The sequence below is a fragment of the Anopheles coluzzii genome, chromosome 2, assembly GCF_943734685.1.
Source record: "Anopheles coluzzii chromosome 2, AcolN3, whole genome shotgun sequence".
Taxonomy (NCBI): domain Eukaryota; kingdom Metazoa; phylum Arthropoda; class Insecta; order Diptera; family Culicidae; genus Anopheles; species Anopheles coluzzii.
The window spans coordinates 9,964,534-9,989,358 of NC_064670.1; the positions used below are offsets into that span (position 1 = coordinate 9,964,534).

The 24,825-nt window shown below is 47.0% G+C and overlaps 3 protein-coding genes across 10 annotated transcripts in view; 2 read left to right on the plus strand and 1 right to left on the minus strand.

The window, feature by feature from the left end:
• The window catches only part of LOC120952891 (uncharacterized), a 42,895-nt gene extending 18,944 nt beyond the window's left edge, over positions 1-23,951 (minus strand). For 2 of the 8 annotated variants that reach the window (XM_040372453.2, XM_040372451.2), the window contains exons 1-3: positions 21,036-22,008; positions 19,646-20,198; positions 8,374-8,461 (exon numbers count right to left, since the gene is read on the minus strand). In XM_040372453.2, the coding sequence (XP_040228387.2) occupies positions 8,374-8,461; positions 19,646-20,198; positions 21,036-21,095 (701 nt within the window). In that variant the 5' untranslated portion in view covers positions 21,096-22,008. Of the gene's footprint in view, positions 1-8,373; positions 8,462-17,614; positions 18,573-19,645; positions 20,199-21,035; positions 22,012-23,791 lie in introns of those variants that run through there. The other 6 variants (XM_049606408.1, XR_005751328.2, XM_040372457.2 and 3 more) reach the window with 6 other exon arrangements.
• LOC125906648 (zinc finger protein 134-like) lies at positions 1,024-2,938 on the plus strand. The gene has a single exon (XM_049606410.1). It carries the CDS (start codon positions 1,137-1,139, stop codon positions 2,349-2,351), a length of 1,215 nt encoding a protein of 404 aa, XP_049462367.1. The 5' UTR covers positions 1,024-1,136; the 3' UTR covers positions 2,352-2,938.
• On the plus strand, positions 3,105-5,243 carry LOC125906647 (zinc finger protein 358-like). The gene has a single exon (XM_049606409.1). It carries the CDS (start codon positions 3,294-3,296, stop codon positions 5,025-5,027), a length of 1,734 nt encoding a protein of 577 aa, XP_049462366.1. The 5' UTR covers positions 3,105-3,293; the 3' UTR covers positions 5,028-5,243.
• Positions 23,952-24,825: the final 874 nt, after the last annotated feature.

Below are 24,825 nucleotides of genomic sequence, written 5' to 3' on the forward strand. Positions count from 1 at the left end.
TATTGTTGGTCCGATTCGGACTCCGTCAAAATCCGAATCACTAGTTCCGCCCGGAGTCGCTCGGAGTCGTTTGGAGTCGTCCGGAGTCGTTCGAAAACATCCGGAGTCGTCCGGTGTTGTTCGGAGTCGTCCAGAGACGATCAGAGTCGACCGTAATCACAGTCGTTCGGAGTCAACAGGAGCCGTTCGCTGTACGTTTCCAAAGCCGAATCCGGTCGACTCCGGACGACTTCGACTCCTAACGACTCCGAACGACTCCGGATGACTCCGACTCCACACGACTCAGGACGACTCCTAACGTCTCCGGACGACTCCTAGCGACTGCGGACGACTCCAAACGACTTCGAATGATTCCGGATAATCCTAGGTGGACCTACCTTCCGCAGATGATTCCAAAATTATCGGAGTCGAATCGGAGTCGACTTTACCCATCACTAAGTCTCAGGGATGGGGACATTCCCGACCGCCAGCGGCTCCGTCGCATGCTGCATTTCTTTGGAAAATCGTTCGAAGCAGAAGCGACTCTAAAATTAAACACCATTCGCAGCAACGGCACAAACACACACACATGCCACGGGGGCAAAACATTTACAAACCTACGCTCGGGCCGCGCGTAGCGAACGATTTCCACATCCCAGTAATGCCAGACAGAAACCAGCGCAGAGCCTTGGACTTGGGAGGGCATCTTTTCCCATTCCGGAATGTGGCTCCCGGAACGACGGAGGTCAATGTTACTTTTTTCGCCGTTGTGTACTTCATTTTGAGGCGGAAGTTCCGCGTGTTATGCGAAATTCACTGCGGCGTTTTAGGACATTCCAACAGGACGCCTGCTGCACAGCACCGGGAGTTAATCAGCGAACAATCTGTTTTTGTTTACTTTTGTTTAGGTATAATGGGAAATCTCTATTTTGGAAACTAACACGAATGAACAAGTCTACCCGGATTAACCGCGAATCGAACGATCGTCGAACGGATTATCAAGCGGGTTGCGCTGGCAACACTGTAAACGATGACAGCCACCGAAAAGAAACATCGCTAGCGCGCTGTGTTGATGCGAGAAATAAAAAGTACACAATTGCTTAGTGCATCTGAAATTACTGCAAAGTGAACCCTTCCTTGGCAAATATTGTTCGCCGATGGACACGTACGGGAAGGATTATCAATGGATCGTTAACACGCTGCACGTCGAACCGACGGCACCATCCAACTACTGGAAGGGAGCGGAAACTGCAGCTGTAGCGCCTGGCTACAGCTCATATCCGTACCTCTTCGGGGCCAATTCCTTGGACTGGAACAATGCCTTCCCGTTCTCCGTCGTCTACCCCGGTGGAGCTTCACCTTACCAGGGCAACGGGCTGTGGAATGAGTCGGGCACAGAACAACCGCAGGAACAGCTGTACCGACCGTTCGGGTTCTACATGCCAATAGCATCGCCGTCATCATCACTATCATCACCCACATCATCGACGTCGTCATCGTTGTCGTCGTCGTCGTCGTCGTCGTTCGTTCCAGCGCAGATCTCATCACAAATATCGGGACCGACAGTCCCATCTTCAATGCAATCGGACACTGCTCCATATTACAATCCGTTGCCCTCGTATGATTGCAATAACAATACAACGAAAAGAACATACCACCAAATGCAGGACGAGCCGTTGCATGCAGCCGCCTATAACGGAGCAGTGGTACAATCCGTTCCGATCGACCAGAAGGCAACACTTACAGTGACGATGTTACAACATCCACACAGCAAGCGCACAGCATCACGTCCCGACTGTTCGGACGATACAATACTGTTGCAAACCCTGCTCGGTACAACAGCAAGCGAAGAACGCAATGTTCGTCCCCAGCCAGGCATACTTAAGCCGGCCAACTCCAACAACCAACCAGCCGAATGGCACTGTGAGCTGTGCAACAAGCGCTTCGCCCGACGGATCGGTCTCAACCAGCACAACAAGGTGCGCCACTCGGTCGAAAGGCCGTTCCGGTGCGACAAGTGCGGCAAGCGGTTCACGCACCTGGAGCTGCTCGGCCAGCACGCCCTGCAGCACGTGCGGCAGAACAAACCGCACAAATGTGAGCACTGTCCGAAGCAGTTCTGCCATCCGATGGATCTGCGGCGCCATCAGTACCGTCACACGGGCGCGCTGCCGTACCTTTGCGCGATCTGCCGGAAAGGGTTCACCCGGCGCGATCACTTGCAGGCGCACGAGCAAACGCACCGCAACAAGCGATACAAGCGAGCGTGGGGCCAGTCGGAGGAGATGAAGGAGGAGCTACAACAGCGGGATTTGTTGGTCGACTGCACCAAGGGACAGGGGGGAGCTATCCTTGGAGAGTTATTAGTGTAACGGGGGAAACACGGTGGATTCCTGCTGAATCGATCACAAAATGTGCTTTTAGGAAGATTACGATATTTTAACAAGATTCCTAGAAACGGTTATTCTTTTTTGGGGGAGGAGAGAACAAAAAAAAAACATAGAAAATATAATTTTGACGTAATGCCACTGGTTGACATGAAAACGTGATTTCGATGTAACAGCAATGCGTGATGATTATCATCCATTAATGATCCTTGTGACAGCCACTTGTAGAGGATCCCCTTTTTTGTGGTGCGAAAATGTTAACACAAACGTCGTAAAGCTAAGCAAATGCTCTATTCAGATAAAACAAAATTATTTTTTTATGGTGTGAAATTAAATGATAATTGTGAATTGTTTATTTCTTTATGGTTGTTGGTGGTTGTTCTAATCTGTTACTAGGCTGCTCTTGTTTCGTCCTTAGCGTGTTGATGCTGGACGATGTTTTTTACCTAAGCCCTTATTTTCCCCTAAAACAATCGAAGAAAAGACACCTCTGCTGCGTCTAGAGTAGGTAAAAAAGCTAGTACAGATACTGTCCCCGCTTAGAAAACAGTACTCTCTAAAACGAACAGGTACAGTATGTAGTGGTGCTACAAGTCCAGCATAAACAGCATACCAGGTAGCATGATCGTACCTGTCTGCAAAAGGGCAAAAAAAAAAAATTCACGCCCCCGAAATGGACATTTGGAACAGAAAAGGAATATTCTGCAACACTCTCGCTTTCATTATCTATTTCTCTCTCTCTCTTTTCCTGTATTTTCAGGATCATCCTCGTGGTGCTGTATAAAAGCAACGCACGGAGATAAATCACGTAACAGTCTAACTATTGTCCTGCGGTAGCGTGGAAGGATAATTCTGTGCGTCAAGCAAGCAAGCAGTATCCGTGAGCCTCAATCTCAACGTCGCCGCCGACGTGCACACACACACAAAATGCAAGCAAACACGGCCGAACTACTGCCGGCAGGCGATCCGTTGGGTGTTTCGTGGAACGGGATTCCCTTTGGCTACGGCAGCGAGTACGGCGGTTTGCCCAGTTCCGATTGGATAACACCGCTGGCAGCGGAGCTGGAAAGCGTTCCACATGGTTGTGGCACTGTGGCATCGCAGCAAAAGGATTACTACCAACCGATGATCGGCAGTGGAATGCATCGCATCTCCCCGCTCAACTCATCGAGCGAAGCGGTCGAGACCAACTCCAGCGAGCATGCGTATCCGCCCTTTGCGGTATCGTATCATCATCCTGCTTACCACCATCATCACCATCATCAGCATCATCAGACGGTGAACTATGGGGCCAAGTGCTATCCACATATTCAACAGTCCCAGCAGCACCAGCAGCAGCAACAATTGAAGCAAGAGCACCAACCGTCGAGGAAGATCCCAACGAACGGATCACGGTACGTGCCGAATGGTTATTACACGCCGAACGGGCGTACGTCCGCAACCGATGGTGGATCGCCCATGCCACAGCCGAGCCTGTACCCCTCCCCACCGGTACAATCGCACCCGGCAGAAGAGTCCAGCTACAGCGGCAAACTGTACAGTGGTGGCGGTGGTGGTTTGCAGTACATGAGCGGCGATCATGTTCCGCCACCACCGACGATGAGCTTTTCCGGCCACACGGATCCTGCGCTGTCCACCCTGTACAGTGGTAGCGATCATTACCAGCCGTATAGTGTGTCCTCCATAGGGTACGAGGAGAGTGGGACGCCGGCGTTTTCGGCCGCCGCACTCTCCCCGGCAATGGAATCCACGCTGGCACCGCAAAAGTATGAAGCATGGAGCTCGGAATCGTCCGTCATGCAGCCGATGATGTCACCGATGGGCTACCCGCTGCTCGGCCATGCCCATTCGCTAGCGATAAAGCAGGAGTACATTCCGCCGGCCTACATCAGCCCATCGCCCTCCTCGATGGCCGGCGGGAGCAGCATCAAGACGGAGCTCATGTCCGAAACATCCCGCTCACCACCGCCGGAGAGTGATCGGCCGCCGACGGACGGAGTTGTGATGGCACATCAGTCCCAACCACTACCACCGACAGCCTGCCCTTCGCCCCAGCCGCTGCCAGTGGTGAAAGCAAAACGAGCACCGTCGGCCAAACCGACCGACACACCGACGGCGGGGAAGAAATCTACGCGAAACAGCAACAACTACGGCGACCAGTTCGCGTGCCCCGAGTGCAGGCGTACGTTCGCGCGGCAGTGCGGCCTCACGCAGCACACCAAGTGGCACCATTCGGGCGAGAAGCCGTTCCGCTGCCTCACCTGTGGCAAGTGCTTCAGCGCCCAGACTGCGCTGGACGATCATCTCGAGCGGCACACGACCACGGACAAGCCGTACCGGTGCCAGCACTGCCCGAAAGCGTTCTTCCACAAGAACGATCTGCGCCGGCACGGGTTTCAGCACACGGGCACCGCACCGCACGCCTGCCGGTACTGTTTGAAAACGTTCGCCCGCAAGGACCACTGCCACAGCCACGAGTGCTCGCACGAGCGGAAAATTCAGCGCAAGGAGCGGAAATCGAAAGGGTCACGGTCCGGCGTACCGGTCAGCGGTATGGAGTTGCCGCCGGTGACCAACACGGTGCTGGATTCCGCGATATCGACGCCAGTGGTCGAACTGGCGCTGCAGTTTATCGATACGGAACAGAGGATAGTGGCGTGAAAGTAGTGGGGCGTGATTTATATTTATAAGGACGACGATGACGACGATGACGACTGTTAGAGCACAGTGATTGATTAATTTATTGAACGATAATTGTAAACACACGTATGTTTGTAACATTGTGACAAGGGGGCGGCAGTCCGCGACGTACAAAAATATGTGATTGTATCATAAGCAAGTAAGGAATGTAATTGTAATTTAGCTTAAATGACAATCGAAATCAAAAATTATATTGCAAATAAAGTTGTTTAAAATAAAAAACGACCGGTACAGAACAAACACAACTGTTACTTTTTTTTCTTGCGCATGTATCATCGTAAAGTATTGTAGCAAACAAACAACTTTTTGGGCCATCTATACACTCTGTTACAGCAGAAGTAGATGTAATAATAAAAAAAAGATAGATAACCTCCATTAGTGGCTCTGTAACCAAATGAGAAGATTAAAGCAGGTTCGTTGTCACGCAACGTTGTCCATTTGTCATTCCGGGGAATCCCAAGCCAGCCCAAGGTGTATGGATATTAGGAGGTGAAGTGCTTCAGAGCAAATTGACATTTCACGACTTGACATAACAATACTGGGTGCTCCGGTATTAAAATCGGGAAGGGCTGGAGGGGGGTATAGAAAATTGTATGCGATTTGACATAACAATACTCAATGATGGCGCCCGGTGAACGCGCTAATAATTCACCTTCTAAATAAACACACCTTGAAGCCAGCCAAAGTTTTAACAATTTTTGACAACTTACAAGAAGCTAGATAGGTTAGAACATGTTCGTCATTATTTATGTATCATACCTGCACGATTGAGTGTGTGTGTGTATTTGTTTTATAGTATTCTATTCCTTCTGACACAGCCCAAAGCCGGAAGACGCTTGCCTATTCCCTTGAGAGGAAAATGGCATCATATCGGTGTCGGTTGGATGGTTTCCTTTTGTCTATGGTTGTCAGAATTGGTTACATCGATCAGCCAACGATAATTTAATTTTTGTGTGAATTTCTTTTTGTGTGAAAACATACGAAAAACATACATTTGCTCTAACAAACGCAAGTCACAATACGGAACCGCAATACAGTGTTCGTAAACATTTCCCTTTGTAGGTCGTTCCTTATCCTTTTACTGTGGCCAAACATATGTAACGACGCTATTTTAAAATAGCATAATACGCAGTGAGAAAAGCCGCCCATAATGCCAAGCCAACCGACGAGAATACTAATGCGCACCAGTGTGCTCTCAAACACGCAAAGGTTCGAGACGAGCTTCACAGGTTGCCTCCTCCTCACGCAACGGTTAAGGGTAAAGGGAGACCTACACTGACCATCGGGGACTTACCGCCAAGGGGGACCAGATGGGCAGCACATAGGTGGTTAATACATTATTCAGGTACATAAGGAAGAAGTTCATGAACTTTTTAGGTGTCACTTTCCCTTTCTGCTTCGATGCGAGTAGGAGGTCTGGGCTGGGGTCTGAAAGTCTGCGCTACCGTTTCATAGATGGCGCCACGCTACTCAGTGTACTAATGACGGGTGCGTCGAAAAGTGACTGTGCGTGTGTTTGGGATTTGAAAGAAAAATTTAGCAAAATGCTGTTTTACACATTAAAACTGATTTAAATAATAATTCAAATAGCAGCGTTCGAGTTCTGTACTGCAATTCAGGCAACGCTAACAACTACCTCCAGAGCATCATTAGCAGCTAATAGATCTGGGAAAGTGCCGTATGCTTGATGGTCTTCTACTAAGAACGGTTTGTTTGTGTTTTCTCCACGAAAGCCAAATCATGATTCCATCAAATCGCTTCCACACTCAACCTGATTACCCATGAGATGAAACACATTCCTTGCGCACACCGTGGGCTGACTGGAAATGCTGTGAAAATCACGAACCAACTTCGTCTGCTGATGTTTGTCAGGTGTTGGGAATATAGCAATTCACCAAAAACACATTCCCCCGTCGACGACTACGGCCGCGCGGGACAGGTTCTCCCAGCACGCGCCTTCTGCCCTCGTGCTCCCGGCGGCCCTTGCCGGTTGGTGCAAGAATATTATGTACTTGCATTATTAATGTGCAGCCCCATTTCGGCAAAGTGGCAATGTCCGTCTGAATCCGTTTGAATTGTTGGGGTGATGCTTTTCGGGGGTTATCGTTCTTGTTGGATCACTGCTGGCTAACGCACGCTTTTAATGAGGGTTTGGGTTGCTCGGCAAAACCACTCCGCAAGCCTCCGAGGTGTCGTAAACAGTTGATCCTAAATTCAATCAAGGGAGCACTCGTGCAGAATCAGAACGGATTGAACGAGGGGGTCATTATGAACGGGATCCAGAAGGGAGCAGAAAATCGGCGCTGTGGGGGTTTTGGCGATTATCTGCTGCCCAGTAGGGAACACGGCACTTGTTGAGCTTGGTTTTATGAAACGAATTTCAAGATGCAAATTAGTAGCCGATCCTTGGAGGATTTATTGGAGGATCAGTTTGGCCCTTAATATGTAAGTTGTAAAGCTACGATACGTTTTAAAATGGAGTTATTTTTGGCAGTATCGAACAACACATTTGTGGAGGCCAATGAACAAGACCTAACATACTTCGACCATAAACTCGGGTTGCTAATAAGCTTTTCATTCAATGTTTCCAAACCCGTTCCAAGCGTGAAAAATCTGACGCCAGGAGTGAACATTTTCGAAACGCCGAGCGGCGGATGTTTACGCCCATTTCCTCGGTTAATAATTGTGGAGCTGTTTATATTTTTACTATTATATTTACTGCTACTACTACTACTACGACCGAGGGTAGTTTCCGTTTTCTGCTCCGTACCTTTTTATTCTAGCTTTGCATCAAAACCCTTCGCCGGAACTTACTGCCAAAACGGAGGTGCCTTTAATTATTCACGCGTGTTAACTCCCTTTTTTCGTCATAGAGGACGTGGTGTTTGTATTTTTGAAGGCGTTTTCAAGTTTTGTGGCAGCACCACGGTTTCACCGGAAGAGGTTAGGTTCTACAGTAAGCTACCACCTTACTTCCTGCGACTGAGGGTGCACAGTGAAAGAAGTAGAAATAATTCCCAGTTTTGTATATTTGTAGGTAAAATGCGAACTACTCTGGGTGTGTGGATTATAATTTAATTGGTCCCACGTGCTGAAGGAGGACGCACAAAAATGGAGAGAAAAGAACGCAGTCAATTCAACCATTCTACTCAGCGCCTGCAGATGAAACAGGTTAAACAGGTCCCACGAAAACAAGATCCACTCAAAGCTCAAAACTTTATAGGTCAGTTTCGAGTATCCACCATACAGCAGCATCATTGAATAATCATTCCGTTTATCAACCGATTAAAATATGTTCCATTATTACCTTTGCAAGTGTGATCGTTGCGAGTTCGGTGTATTCCACGCGGACCGTACTGTGCGTAGTATCTGCTCGATGTCCGGAATTTTGCGTCCTGCGGAAAAGAGTGTAAAAAAAAGAGAAAATAATAAGCAATTAAATCAATCAAATCCGAAAACACACAATTATCATACATCATTGCTACGTGTTGCTTTTGACCACCACCGACAACATCGTCGTTCCACGGGCGTACGTGCGTACGTGTCGATTGACCAAGATATGGTTCACGATCGTGTTTCGATTGTTTCACGCTGTCCCCCCTTCCCCACACAGTAGTAAGGCCAGCTAAGTGTTGGTGCTTCAAAATCAACAGTCCATTGGTAATGCGTTCGTTGTTTGCTGTTTTATTATTTGATAATGCGGTACTCGGTGTGGTTTGTGTGTAATTAAGCGGGTTTGGATGAGCTCCACTGCACAGTCATTTTTCATTTTCTAATATCAGCTCTAGCAAACAATTAAATGCTATCGAGGGTATGCGAGAAGCATCCTTGATAACAAAATATTGATGTATTAATGTTTCAATTATTTAAATCCTTCTCAATGCAATAGACAACCATAGAAATACTTGAACTAACGTCAAACTAACATGCACGCTCATGCTAACCTGTCATTTATTGTTTAATACTTATTGCCTTACCAGAAACCGCCATAAAACACTCGTTGAATCGTAGATCTTATCTCTGCCTGATGGCGCTTATATCAACGGAACGCGAGACCATTTCAACAGCTCCCCGCATTCGCAACCAAAACAAGCTCCCTATCTGAAGCGGTTTCCCCTTCACAAAAGTGAAAACGAGTAAATGAATTAAATGTGTGTTAAAAACACCATCAGATTGAGCTACATTTCATCACCCAAGGCCCGATGATATTGGACACAGAGGGTTGGTTGGATTTGGTGCAGTAAATAAATAATGCATATTGGTTACTCCTCCTACCGTTGAGCTTTGAAACGGACGGTTTTATTTCAGACAACAGAAACGACGTTTGTGACGGAAGGTGTGTTAGGCATGGGGTTGGTTGGTTTGTTTGGATGTTTGGGGGTGCGTACCATTTCAATCGTCCTTTTCCAAACCGTTCGCCAACCTGGCCACGTAGGAGATGGGGTAGAAGAAGAATGTAAAAGCATCATGTTGGGTGATCAGAACGGCGTGACGACGATTTCGAATGACCTTGAGCATCGAACGGGCATTACCGCAGCAGATCGATACACCCCCCGGCCCCCCACGTGTGACGGTAGCAATCGACGAAGCGCCACCACAGCAAGACACACCACTCAGACTAAATCTCTAGTGGTCGATATGAAAGTGAAGTACGTGAGCTCGGCAGATACAAGCTGAGAGAGTAAATGGTTTAGAAGGTGGTTGTTTGTATGAAAAATATATATTTGCGTTACAAGCCGCCGTGGGAGTCTTGCTGGGCCTTGACACGGGAAGACTACCACGAAGATGGCAAATGTGTCAATTAGTGTAGTATGGGATCAGGGTAGTTGGATCCAGGAAGACGATACTCATCGTGTCCGCGAGGGCTTTGTTCCACTCTTGATCGGTGGTGCTTGGGTGAAGATATTATTATTTTTCGCTCTGTCTAGACTGTAGACTACAATCAAATAGAGTTCAATGACAGAAGAACATGCGCCCATCATATCCTTTATAAAAGGCGCAAAAAAACATAGAAATTGATAACGTTAAAAAATGCCCGTTTTTGTAAAGCGTTTGTCAAAATGATGTTCATCATTATGTGAGTGAAAGAAGTGAATTATCGACCACATTACCATCACATATTCTGATAAAGAAATTGTGCGCAGGAGCACCATTTTCGATCGCACTTAATCATTCAAAAGCCCTCTATAAAGGTACACTTTCAGCACACTAACAAAGTACAGGATGTGATCGATTTTAGATGGCTTTTGAAAGCAAATAACTATCCTTCCTTATGTTTGTGAACAAGTTACAAAGGCATTCGTCAAGATAAGATGTTGTTCCGACTTTGTTTGGAACCGGTCTCCAAACGGTAGCACTTTCTTTGGTGATTACTTTTACAATACCAACCACATCCCCGTGTTACCGTTGAGGTAGGCCTCCGGCGGGTATACTGTGACGGTATGTTCGAACTTGAAAGCATCATCAATTGAATCAACTCAAGTGAGAATCCAGAACCTACCGAAACCAGTAGACCGATTGTGTTTTCTGCCAGGAAATGTTGACTTTCCTTTCTTTTGCATTCACATTTCGCATCCTTGTATCTCGCAGGGCTCGATATCGAAATGTTGAAACGTTGGAAAGTGCCGAGTCCTCTGCGGCGAGAAAGTTACTTTTCCGCTGCAACTCCCGTGCGCCGATGTGTAATATGATGAAGTCCCAGTAACAGGAATACGGCAGGTACCGAAAGGTCATTGCGAAGGTTAGTAAAAGCTTAGGTTTCTTCCCAATCTCAGGGAGTCGGGTGAGATGGGCTTCTGAGCGCTCAAGTTACACTGTTTATTGGTTTTTGGGTTGGTTTGCACGCGTTGGTTTGCGCTTCTGGGCCGGGCCCTTGTGTATCAAGGGGATGCTGCTGCTGCTGCTGCTGCTGAGTTTTTCTTTCCCTAGCGCAATATTTGCCTACGCTCTCGGTCGAGTATTGGCACTAAAACAATAAACATTGTTTGAGTTGTGCCGCTTAGTTAGGAGGGTCTCTTTTTCTTTCGTTTCGACCACCTGTACAGGCACGGCATGCTTTGAAGCAAGGGGCATGCCCCACACCATTGTCCGTGGGCACGTCCTCAAGAGCTTGTAAGTGTTCTGCTGTGTTCTTCGCTTGCCGTTTTTTTTCTTCTTTTTGAGGCAGAAAATGCTGGGCAGGACAGTTAAGTTCCACAAAGTATGGACCAAAATTTACATCGTTAGCACACCTCCCAATGCTAACAAAGAAAGTTGTGCCCTAATTGAGGAGAGAGTCTCCCCCGCCCACGTTGGTGGTTTGGGGGAGAGATGTTTTGAAACTTGAGGACCAACCTTAACATTAGAAAGAGAGAGAGAGAGAGAGAGAGAGAGAGAGAGAGAGAGGGAAAGATAGCACGCGAATTATCTATCTAGCCATCAGATTAGAGAATTTCATGTCCTGACAACTGTCCAACTCTCCTGATGGGCATGCTGATCTGCAATTACCATCTACTCCCTCCCATCGTCGTCGTGTGGCGTGCCAAAAACCGTCCTACCAGCATCGCTCCTTAAATGTACATCCCAAAAACCATCCGCTAAGCCAACCACCTAGCCGGCTAGTGTTGTTAAGTACACACCCAAGTAGGAAAAAAGGGGTTAACGAAAGTGAATGAGGTTAGGTTTCGGGCCGGGCCGGTCGGGGCCAGGTCGGGTAAAGGAGCAATTAAACTCGCGTCTGAACTAGATCCGCGCACCACGATAGAACTCTGCCACCGTCTTACGGCACACGGTGTGGATGGTATGGGTTAAATGTCCTGCACCAACGGCCAAACGGGCCAAATCCCAAAAGGAACAGTCGTAATGTGTACTAATGCGTTGTTGTGATTCGCTGTTTCCGACTCGGGTGCGGGTGCTGATCGATCGTTGCCGGTGTCGAAGTCGGGACAGAATGTTCCACCCTTCTCTCCCAATCAGCACACACCGGTGGAAAGTGGAAAAGCTATTGACCCATACCGGCTATTGACCCAGATTGAAGCCAAAAAAACGGTGGAAAAAAGCACCGGCTAAAGCTAGGCTAACTCACACGCGTAAGTAGTCTCGGAAAGTTTTCCCTCTGGCCAGTGGCCAACTGTCACACTTTTCGATAAGAAAGGCGTGTGGGATTGGATCCGTTTAGGGCGGCATAAGGCGTAAGGCATAAGGCGCAGTTCGTTTGGTAAGTGAGCGCGCACAGTGCGACTCGGCAGCGGTAGCCCCATTTCCCTGCCGAGTTAGCACGTGGTTCGGAGTGGTTTTCTGTTTGTTTGGTGCGGTTTGCCGGTTTTTAGGTTTCGTTGGAGTGTCCGAAATTAATTGCTCCATTCAGGCGAACAGTAGTGCTTTGGTTGGGGCACAAATACATAAACCCTTCAGTACAGTACAGGTGGAAAAGGGACCGACCGTAAGCAGCAATCGGTAAGCATTCATAACCTCGTTTTCGGTTGGGTGTTGATGATGGAGACACGTGTTTGCGCAATAAACATAATTATTACATTTTAAAATGTACATTAATTTTAGGCGGAAGCTTTTAGCCTAGCTGTTTGACATTAATTTGCTGACATCTTTATAGCCTCAGCAGTTTTGAGTACTACCACTGTAGTAACAACTCTTTTTAAGCAAAAAATGTGCTCTGTAGGAACTCTTCAGTAGTGTTTACTCGAAGTCTACATTCAAGTATTCAAGTAATGTCGTGCTTCTAATGTTGCCAAGCACTTCTTCTTGGAAAAATGTTAATATATCAACATCAACAAGAATCTTTGTCATCGTAACACTCATCTTCCCGCACCATCGCTACAAAACGCCATCAACAATCTTCGAACGCTCTTGTCGCATCTTCTCTCTCTCACGCATCAATTCCCAGTTCCTTCCGATTGGAGATTAACATGCTCCTCATCAACGGTAGACAACAAAAAAGCATGCAAAAAATGAAAACACTTTGTAGCCCATTAAAGCGCAAGCAAGTAAAAATGACACCCCCAAAGAAAATGAAAGAAAAGTTCGCCAAAACAACCGCTACCGCTCATTTTCTCACTTTCCCGAACCGACGAGGTCACGTCTCATCGATAAATGTGTGCTGACCGAAGCCGACCGATGCTCAATCACTCAGCCCCTCCTGACGCGCTAGGGCTTCTCGACCTGCGGGTCTGTTGTTACAGGCTCCCCTCCATTAAACACGATTTTTGTTTTGCTTGTCCTATCCTTTCGATGCTGCCAGAGACGGTCGGTGATGGATTGTGAGACAGGCTCTTTACGATTCATCTTATCACTGCTCCGCTCTGTTCGTCACAGTTTTGTTGACATAATTAAGTGTTGTAGGGGTCATGCTTTGCGGCGCGTTTTATGGCCGTCGAACGAAGAATGGTAACGATTTGTTTTGATAAGCGTGATACAAGAGTAGGAGGAGCAAAAAATGCACTTGCATGTAAAACACATTCCTTCATGCAAAATGCAACGTTGCTGTGGATCCGTAGAGGGGTTGCAATCGTTTTAAAAGTTGCAATCAAATGATGGCAATTATTCTATTAAAACCGTCCACTTGAGTGTCCACGGTGGTAATGAAATCGCCTTGTTTAATCTACCATAATTTAAATTACAAATTAAAACACACTAGGAGACTACTTCGAACGTGAAGTTAATGAGGCCAAATTAAATAAAGGTTTTGTTTGCCAAGTTGCTGAATAAAGTGGAATTATGAGCTAAAATTAACTCTTATTTATCGAACATCACAATAACGACTATTTGTAAACGTTTTTTTTTGCAACTGAATTCTGCTAGATTTTCCATTCCGAGCCGAAAAGGCTCGCAAGAATCAATTAAGCTCTAAACCGTCATATCATCGCAGAAAGCTCTCGTCCTACCTTCCCATTGGTACAGTGCATCAGCAAAATGTTCACAGCTGTCACCCTTTATGCTTGGCCACCACATTTTACACTCCATATCGTCCTGCGGGGGATCTCTCCCATCCATCCGTGACCATGACCTTTCCCAACCGTTTATCCCTTCAATCGATCGTAACACAATTGCTGCAAATAGACGAAGACAAGAGGCCATTGGAGCTGTGGAGGAGCAGAACAATCTCTATAAAAAATAAACCCCTCTAAAGGCAAACCGCAACCACTGCAGCAAGGGAACAGCGCGGGTGCATTCTAACAATCCATGAGGGGTGTGTGTACCTACACATGCACCGGATCGATGGGCATAATCCGTGTGCAAGTAGGAAGAGTGCAAGCAGAAACGTGGGCAAACACTGCACCACGGGAATGCAGCAGGAATGAGGCGCTGGAACGATGCTATAACCGACACTTGGGAAGGCAAATGTACTCGCTCAATGTAGAGGTTTATTATACGTTGAGTGAATGACGATAAAAACGCAAGCAAGATTATCTACACGCCCCACATGTCACAGGATCGCGCACGCAGGAGTACGAGAAAGTGCTTCTCGCTGTGGTTGGTGCATATTGCGGCAGGAAAATATAGAGCACAGTGTGGATACAACATACAACAAAAAAAAAAACCTGAAAAAATGTACAAGAGATTTATTGGAGCAAATATTAAGAACGAACGACCGATAAAAAAGAAAGCACCATCCAGCGCAATTCATTCCCATCCGTGAGGAACTGGCACAAGTGCTTCCTAGACGAGCGCTACGTGACGCTTCCCTGTAGATAAGCAACACGTTGTCACTTAATCCAAAAAGAGTGTGGGATAGCGTGAGCGTGAGCTTCAGAAGAAATGGCATAACCAAGCACCATTCATTCAAAAGCAGTTTGGAAAAATTGAAGTACGAAACGAATCTAATTCTAAACTTCCTAGAACCAGGAGTTGACACTGACCTACTCTCAACAAAGGTAATAAAGGTAATCTTCATTGACAGCTTCAAATGCGACTGTGGCGGTAACATTATTCCAACACGAGATATGCATCATTGTAAATCATATTAGACAACGTTTCGGTTCGGTACCTTGGTTAAAGTGGTTTGGCGTAGGAGAATAGCATACTATATCGCGCGAGAGTGTATCCAGCACAGAGCATACGGATGGATAGGTTGTGACATATATGTACGTTGCTGAATGTCAATGAGGTTACCCGCGACAGATGGTAGACATCATGTGTTTGCATTTTTTTTTATATTCTGGCCATTTTCCCCCATCCAGAGTCACTATGAATCAAATTGTATTTATTTTTAATATTATGCTCCGTTCCCTTCTGCAGTTCCATACCGTCCCATAGCTTCCTTTAGAGCCAAAAATAGTTTATGTTAACGCACGGAACGATGTACCCAACGATGTACCAGACTCCGGGAGCTGTTGGATTCCCTAGACCCTATGGTCTATGGTTACGGTGCTGTCTCCAGTAATGATTCCCAGAGTTTTTAGAACCTCTCGCTCCATCTCTCGATCTGTCGTTCGTACGACGCTCAAATTGCTCCACTAATAAGCGACCGAGCAAGCAGTTGATCGGATATTCTGGGGCCACATGGGAAATTGGGAAATCATGCAATGGGACCGGGAGCCGTTCTTTGTGGAGACGAATTGTGGATTCTTCGCCGTCGCCCTACAGCACATGACTTCAGCTCGGGTGACTCATTCTTTAGCACGGCTACGCTCGTTATGTCTTTCGTTTTTGGCGGATGCATGAAGCATGGAGAGAAGGACATGTCGTAAATGTATGTCTGTGCGGAATGTTGTGTTTGTTTTCTGTCTGTTTTATTCCGTCTAGCGCTTCGGTTCTAGCATATGTCATGGTTCTGGGAAATATTTTACGTTATGTTTTAATGAGTGACACTACTTGGTTCGTTGAAGAGAGCTCAGCTCTTACAGTGAGGGATATTATTAGCAGGTAGAATGAGAGAAGGCTCATTAGAATCGAATGCAAAATATTTCCTCTTCATATTCTACACCTCAGAGGTCAAACATAATCAATTTGCTTACACTTAAAGTCACCCACCTTTTGATAACATCTTCAACACTGCTTTTCATACTATTGCCTGACACTTGTTGGTGGTGTTAGGCGATTGCTCTTTGGATCTTCTTGCCAAAAATGCAACAAAATGGCCAAAAAGTATACAGCAACAACGTTCTATCTCTCTCTCGCCTCAAGCACATCAACTATTAAAAAGGGCCTTTGCTTTCAGTCTTACAGACAGAAAACTGAAGTACAAGCTGTTTTTGGAGTCCAACAGCTCCACTCACACACCTCCTGGACTGTTCATTTAACCTCCCGCTAGGCAGCATACATACGATCCGGGCCCTTTTCAAGAGCACATACTGTTGTTAAGGTTTCAAAGTTTTCTTCACGTTTGAAAGTTTTATGTGAACACGCGAACGAAACCCGCCTTCGCTTTGTGTGAATTGAATTCAACGAACTTTGAGACGATAAATTATGAACTAGAAGCGAAGGGAACGGATCCAGCTGTTTTGTGCTCCTTTTGCTCCGCCAAAGCGCTTCAGGACTTCAGGATTGGCTCGGTGTAACTAAACTGGACGGTTCGGTTGTGGCGCGAGAAGAGGTGGTGCTCTTGCTTTAGAAACGGATACGCTGATACAACGAACTATTGGCTACGGCAGAAGCAACGTCCCGTCGTAATCAAGCGGTTTTATTTTTACGTCTTCCTGCTCAAACATTCACACAAGTCTTGTAATCGATAGTCGAACGAGCTACATCACCATTGATAGCTGCTACAGTGTCCTGGCGGCTTGATGATGGGTCGGAACGGGAACTTGGCACGAAAGTACTGTGGCTGTACCGAGTGGTTGTCGGTCAATTTGTTCTACCTAATGGGTAATATGCGCTCAAGGAAAAGTGATCGATTGTACACGAGTGAGAACGTAATTTACTGGCATGGACTGATAGTGATGAGGATGAGGAAGCAAATTGATTCGTGTTTCCCGTGTATAACATGTGTAATAGAATATGGCACACGGTTTAACGGAGGGCTCGGCAAAACGTACGCAGAGCGAATTATTTTTCACCAATATTGAGTCATTTTAAGAGATTCAATAGAAAAATACAAGCTTTGCAAACTGCATTTTATGAAACGCTCAACAAGTATTATTAACGAATGCGCCTAAAAGTATGCAAGTCGTAGCTAGAATTTTTCAATTCTCATTCCCGTTTTTGCGATCTTTCAACACTACGCAAACATGTTTTCAGACGTTCTCATTCTCAGGCCCGCAACAAGTAGGGACACTCATTCCCAAGAAGAAGTACTTCCTGCATGAGAAAATTGGCTTTCCCATTCACACAGCCCGCCAGATGGTGCCAGGCAAGCAGGGTGTAAGCAAAGCAGAGTCCAAACAAGCTTTTCCCTGTTTGCCTGGATTCGTATTCCCCAGATAAAGGACACACCAGTGCACAGCTCGGGTTGGTTTTGTTTGCATGTAATTTCTTGGAAAAACTCGGAAGCGGAAATGTTTGGAAAACTGGGAGAGGTGCAATGGGATGGTAGGAAAAATGGGTAGCAAATTTTTCATTTCCAGCGCCTCCCCTTTTCCCTTTAAACAGTTCTCAAAGCGGACTAGAGAACCTACCTTAACAAAATGCACCGGGCCGTACTGTGGCTATGGCCGGAGCCGGTCGTCTGTGTTTCTGCTTAATTGCCCGAGGAAAAGTGTTGCCAGTTCTTGACGCAGCCGGGACGCTTGCTTCGAGTTGCTCGCCTGTTCAAATCGCTAACAACAACATACGCCTGTTGCGTAGAGCTGTACACTACCATTGTGCGGTGTTCGGAGTGTGTACACTACGAGCCTGCAAATCGGTGCGGCTTGCAGGTAGTTTAATGTTTTATAATTATTCAAATTACACCACCTGCGATAACACTCCACCACTATCCATCATATCGATGCGGTTGTTTTCCTTTTGTGAATAGAATAATAAACTCGGGGGTTGGGTGCGTTAAAAACCGTCGCTTGTTTCACTGTTCGATTCTCGAAAACTCTGCACTAGCACTTGATGAACCGTAGCCCCCTTGAAAGAAGCAACCACCCATCAAAACAAACAAATTAAAAAAAAAACCGTTGCACGCATCTCACTTTCACCTTGCAAGCACACGACACCGCAGACACGACAAACCGGCCATCCCCTACCAAGTGGTGACCTCGCGGGGTCACCGTCACTGACCAGCACGCGTGCGAAGGTGTCTTCTCTACTGGTACACTCGCGAACACCGTCGTTGCACTTTTGCCGGCAAAGTATTGTAGTATTGGCTGCACAAAGAAAAACGCACCGTCAGCGCGATACGCGATCTACGGTCGGGACCGATTTGTCTTTCAAACTTGACGCGCGATGTCAGCTACTAACAACAATCGTAACCGCGGTTTTACCTTCGATTGTGTCTCTCTTGATTTGCTCGCTGCAACCGGCCCCGGTTCAGTGGCTTGGGTTTGGGCCCGGTATGGGTCGAACACCAACTCCGACTTTCGAGCGAACGACTTCTACATGCTCCGTCGGCAGCCGTCAACAGACTCAATGTCGACGGTTTAGCTGCGAACGGACCAAGCTGGGCTATGCGAATGTTTGGAACCGATTTGTGAGCTCGAGCGACCAGCACTCACTCAGCGGTTGGTGGATCGATCGAGATGCTACTACTACCATAGTAGCCGATGACACTCATCGAACGCATGGTTAGGAGCGCACGCAGCGATAGGGATTATAAGCTTCGTTGCGTTGCTGTGTAGAAAATACAGGCTTGCTAAGCTTTTGCAACACTAGACAGTCAGTAGATAGTGTTTGTAAAAAAGACAATCATCAGTTTGGAAATAATTTCAATGACAAATGATTCATTTTTTAAACAGAATCCAGCTTAAAAATTACAACTCAAAGTAATGATTTAAAGCTATTTCCACTGCAATAAAATTTTAAACATGAATTTTATTTTGCAAAAGCCTGTTTAAAACACTCATTTGTACTATTTTTGAGTGTTTTTTTCCAATAATAAAAATTATAAAACCCTATTTTTAGCATGTTTGGCCTATAGAGTTTTTTTCTCCATGCATCTCTTACCACATTCCCCAAAAAGTATGTTATTCTACCGTTCTAACAGCAATACACTACCCTGTCAAAAGTAGAAGCACCCCTTCGGCACTCATCATTCGCCGTCTTTGCCTCGACAGGGAGAGTGAGTGCCGGCCGGATGCACTCCGGCGGGAAAACACTCAAGAGAGCCAACCCGTTCGTGTACCGGAAAACGGCCGAGAGCGGAAAATCTAGCAACACGTTTTCCATCAGCTGTTTTGTTTACATTTTTTTCACACATGCCCCGCACACACACACACAAACACAGTGTGGCATTTGCCGCCGTACGAACCGGCACACCTTTGCCCTCTCGCATGCAGTGTCTAGCCGGAATGAGTGTCCCGATCCGGAGTCGAGCTGATTCATCGCTGCTGGTTGTTTGGATGGGTTATAATGGAATGCAATTACCGGAAAAAACCGATAGAGAGAGAGAGAGAGAGAGGGAGGGAGTGAGGGAGGGCGAAAAACTGTACCATAAACCATTCCACATTTTCGGCTCCACAATGTGTAGACTCGCCAAAAAAAAAGTGTGCAAATTTGGGACTTACCGTGCTGCTGGGCCAAGGCTTGCAGTAGCGTTGGGAGCAGAAACTCCCGATTCCAGATGGTGCTCGGCCACGGTACCAGCGGTGTTAGCCGATCTTCCCGGTCGATCCTTCGCACCTTCGACGAGCCACGGCCGCACGTGTGGGCGTGTTGGATTTCGAGCAGAAACTTTTCGAAATTACTAATCCTTCGATGGGTCCGGTGCTTTCTGTGGTGCTTTTTTGGTGGTGCTTCCCGGTGTGACGTATGGTTCGCCTTCGTACCACCACCATCCACCGCACCATCACTGCCCTGAAGACCATTGATTTTCCGGTGCGATTTCGATGGATGCCGGGCACCCGGGTTCGACGTTACTTTTCCATTCGATTTACGCTGCTGCTTTAGCTCCCCGTTTGGGGCGTTGATGGTGGCAGCGGTGCCGTGTTCGGCCGATGGTCCGTTTGGTTTGCATCCTTGCGTAGCACTGGCCCGAATTTGGGCCAGCTTCGCACCACTGGCAGGGGAAGTGATGCCGAATGGATGGGCAAAGTAAAACATGCATATCGGTGCGGGATTCTGCAAGTAAGGGTAACGAGAAAAAGGGTTAAAACATATAATGCATAAAATGTATAAGACCATGACTTTAGAAAAAGGCTTCTCTTCTAAAACATATGAGACAGTTCTCTTAAATATGATGATCGTTTTTTGGGCCCCAAAAACCCTAAAATCAAATCAAACTGTTGCGGTCCAGCAAACAAGCTGCTTGTACCTTTTTAGGTAAACATCTCAAACAATCTGCACCGACAACGAAAAGCAAAAGGGCACCCTGCGGAATGTAATTAATCTCACGATCCAAGGGTTTCTAAAACAAGAGTGCAAAACATATGGTACAAAAACGGAGAGGTTGCTAAAGGGTGCATCAGGATGCAGTGGTAAAACGCAGAGAGGGTCGACGGGAATTTCTGCACAAATCGGTCACGCGTCATTGCCGGTCACTGGCACTGGAGGTGACTACCCCGCTCTTGCTTACGCATGCTGCGGTCTACTGTTGCGAAGAGCATTGCGCAGCCAGACAACATCATATAAGTGGATCTTAATTGACGATCGAGTAGATACGGCTCAGCCGGCCGTAACCGGGCAGGGCCGGCTGGCTAATGTTCTACTTTTATACAGAGATCGATCGCTTTCTTGCTGCTGCTGCTGCTGCTGATGGGTGAGGCTGTTTCCTTGTTTGGATGAATGGACGATTTGACGATATCTGTTCGGAACCTGAGCGGTATTTATTTACTACCGCAAAACGGTCTGATCATGTAATGCGGATCGATTGGGCAGCAAATTGAGTGATTGGCTCACTGATTTTGATTTAGATACAAATATTATTGTCTACGAGCAGGGGCGTGAAGATGGAGTTACCTGCAGTAGACGGTAGACAGATGCTGTCGTTGCTTTTCCCTCGTTGCCGTTACTGTTCATGTTGTTTGCTTTTTACAAACGTACACATACGTACACTCTTTTCGGATACTCTTAGCAGTTATGCATGCTAGACATTGATTTTCTCAAGTAATTTATCTTCGACGTTGGGGATTTTTTTCCCTTTTTACACTACAAATAGATGAACTGAAGTTGAATTTACACAATTTAACTGGCTGAATTATTGTATAATTGCACTAATCTTTCTTCCGAACCAGTCGACTGAATTTGCACCGCGATCATTGTGATTATCACACTTTTTTGTACATTTTCATATCTTCATATCACTTAACAACACAATCACGATAGCATTATTCGCTTTCCAAATTCCATTTATTTACATTTTGCAATTTATACTTCCACTACTTGTTCACTATTTTCACTATTCTTCAACACTGGCCTCGGTACGGTTATTTCGCAACCTGTCCGGGGAAACCGGGATGATCAACAACTTGCACTTCAGTCAATGTCAGAGCAGTGGCAGCGGTTGCCCTCCGTGCAAAGGGCTAATGAGCAAAGAGGGGTTTCTACTACAAAAAAGCAAGGGTCCCCAAAACAACATCCAGCCAGACATGGCCCCCCTCGTCAAATGGCAACAGAAACAAACATTCTGACAAAGCTCAACTAATCGCGCTATCTCGTGCTGCCACTCTCGCCCTATTGCTTGCGGTCCTGCTCATTTAGTGCGCTACTTCCGGACACGATCAATTCGACCATTACCTTCCGGTCGGCGTTTACCGAAGCCGCGCGACGGAGAACGAACGAAGGCCACCCCTAAATTGAATGCATTCAATGCAATTGGGTTCCCCCTCTTTTCCGCACTGTGAGGAAATAAATTTGTTTATATCAATTCAATACAGCAGAACTGAATCGGACTAAAACAAGATATAATTGAGTTTTTTTTGGTAGAAAACCCAACAAATTTGAACAAATTACTCCGCTTTATTTACCACGTTCAACTGCACGATAACCGATACCATCGCACAACAACCGACCTGGGCATAGAAGAAAAAAAAACTTCCAAATCTGGGTTAAACAATTTTAACAAACCCTTTCCTCACTCTAAGCTTAAAGGAAAACCCTCCCCACACAAACACTAAACACACTTGCCGCCATTGACGCGTAGTGCAACGTTTCTATGAGCACCGAAACAACAACGTAGTAAAGTTAATGGTACTTTCTAACGAATCCATTCTCACTCCTGTTTTCTTAGAGCTTTTGAAAGCAGAGAACTGCTGCCTTGCCTTCCCGATTCCCGATTTGTGGGAGGGGAGGGGGAGGGATGTCATTAGTAAAAAGTAGATCATCACCATGGTCGTCTTTCGCCCTTTTCAGATTGTTTGTTAGCCGAGCCGATCGGAACCGATACCAATTTCACGGGACTGCGCGGTACAATCTAAGCAAGCGCGCCAGCACCCACACAACAACAACCAACGGTCCTACTGCTAGCAACAATTTGTCGTAATGTGATGCTTAGCCGATACATAGTCGAGTTGTTAACGCGTTATCTGGAAACGATTAATCTACCATTACGCTACGCGTAGATGGCACGGTCTTTGGCGGCCCGATTCTTCCCGGATTCTTGTATTGCGTTATGCGCTTCAAAAAGCGTCAAAGGGACTGAGTTGTTGCCTGACGGGCAAACAACTTTAATGCGTTACCAAGGACAACGGATTCCTTTGCTGGCAAGGCGCCACAACAACAGCAGCAGCTCCACTACCGTTTAAATGTCGAAGCAGTAAGAGCATAGGACCGTTCCTGCAATGGCAGGAATGCAGAAGCAATCCCCGGCCAGCCGAAAACAGGAAACAAAAAACCGGCGACGGGGTGGTACCGCGCGCGCACATTGGTTTCCAAGACGCCCGCACCAAACGGGCGCGAAGAATGCGAACAAATAGTGTGCAGTAAGTCTCCCAAAGAGGGAGTTAGATGCTAGGTGCTATGGTGCTTTGATTGATTAAACATTTTCGCTTCAGCACGATCCACTGTGCTAATGCACGCTTGGGCTAGCAGGTCCTGGACGGAGAGACGACAGTCCGCTGGAATTTTTGCGCTGCCTTGCGTTCCCTGGTAACCGCCACTGTGTACTGCGTAAAGGCGTGTCCGTCGAGGGCTCATAAGTCACCAGCATAAAGCTGTTGGTAAGAATCGGTTCTAGCGCTTCTAATCGTGTCACACACACCACACCGAAATTTACGTGAGCACGCACCGAAAACGGCCGGTTTCGAAACTTCCCCATAAAGAGCTCTTCCTCACGGGCACGAGTTCCGCACGAGATCGCATCGACAACTATTTATAGGCACCACAGAAGGCAAAGAGAAGACAAAAATGGAACAAATTCCGTGTTTTTTTTCCTTCCCCCGCTGAGCGTACAGCGTGGTGCCTGTTCGTCGTCTGGCAGGTTGACTGGTTGACTGGGCCCTTCGCCCTCCAACAGCGTAGCAAGCAAAGGGGAAAAGCAACGATGTTAACTTTGCAGCGCTCATCTTTAAGCCACTAGACAAACGTGTTTTAAATCACTAAAAACGAACACCAAACGCCTTTCATCAAACCATTTTCACGAGCACATCCAGTACAAAAACAAACACCTAACAACCTTCGGCCGACTAGGGCAGGAGGAGGCCATGACTTTAGCAAGCAATCACTACTGCTGCTGCGATCTACTGCTGCTACTGCTGCTTCGAAACACTTCGACAGACCCGAACACCGACGGAACAAATCCGGCTACCGATCCGGCGGACGTACAGCGCGCGACTAAACCGAGACACACTTCCCCATTCCTAAAGCGCGAACTGCACACACACACACACACACACGTGCTCGCAACCTTTCGCTATCTCTTTCGATCTCCTCCCCCATCGATGTTTGGGTGGGAGCAACTTCCGCGCGGTACGCAAGTGTATTGGAAGAGAAAAAAAAGCAAGCGTGAAACATACCTTACGGGAGGGTTTCCGGGCAGGACCGGGCAGGTGGAATAAAAGGGCAGCCGACAAAGGGTGCTGCTGCCCGGGGCAACATATACCAACGTTGCGGTTCCCTCGTTGGGTTGCGTTGTTGTGGGTCCTTTTTCTTCTGCCCCGTTGTTTTGTAGGGTGCGGTGGGTCCTTGCGCGATCAAACCGGGCGGATCATCGTCGGGGAAACCTTTACCTGCATTTCGGCACATCTCGTACGGGGGTGGGAAACGTACCCGATGAACCGTTGCAATAACTCAATCGGTACATGGAGGGGACGAGTTTCGTTCGTTCTGGTTGTTTTGGTTGCTCCCCTTGCCACTTTGGCATATGACCCAGTTGTGCGGCGAGACATCGTATGAGGGTATAAGCCACCTGCCAGCCAGCAGTGGTAGCCACCTACCGGCGGGCCTACGAGTGTACAAGTGTGTGCATGTTTTAATGGCAGTTTCAAAGCATGATTCCGTGATTCTTACCGAAACCGTTCGTTTCCGTCTGCAGTGTCCGATGTGGGAGCGATTTTCAGGCGAACAGTTCAAATGTCGGGAATTAAATTGACCTTCATTTTAAGCGACGAGATCCGTGGCACCGTAAATATGTGAGTTCAATCTATATTAATGATGGCGGAATGTGTAATTGAAACGTAAGCTCCGTGCGTTCGAGATAGAAATAGCCTACCTTGATGAGTTGGGTTCGGATTTTCTTTACGCGGTTTACGCGGCACATGGCATGGCATACAACCTTGTCTAAAATCCTCTTGCAAAATTCGATTCAAACGGG

Bases quoted from the DNA above. Each gene is read 5' to 3' on its own strand.
- LOC125906648 (XM_049606410.1), top strand. From the start codon at position 1,137: ATGGACACGTACGGGAAGGATTATCAATGGATCGTTAACACGCTGCAC.
- LOC125906647 (XM_049606409.1), top strand. From the start codon at position 3,294: ATGCAAGCAAACACGGCCGAACTACTGCCGGCAGGCGATCCGTTGGGT.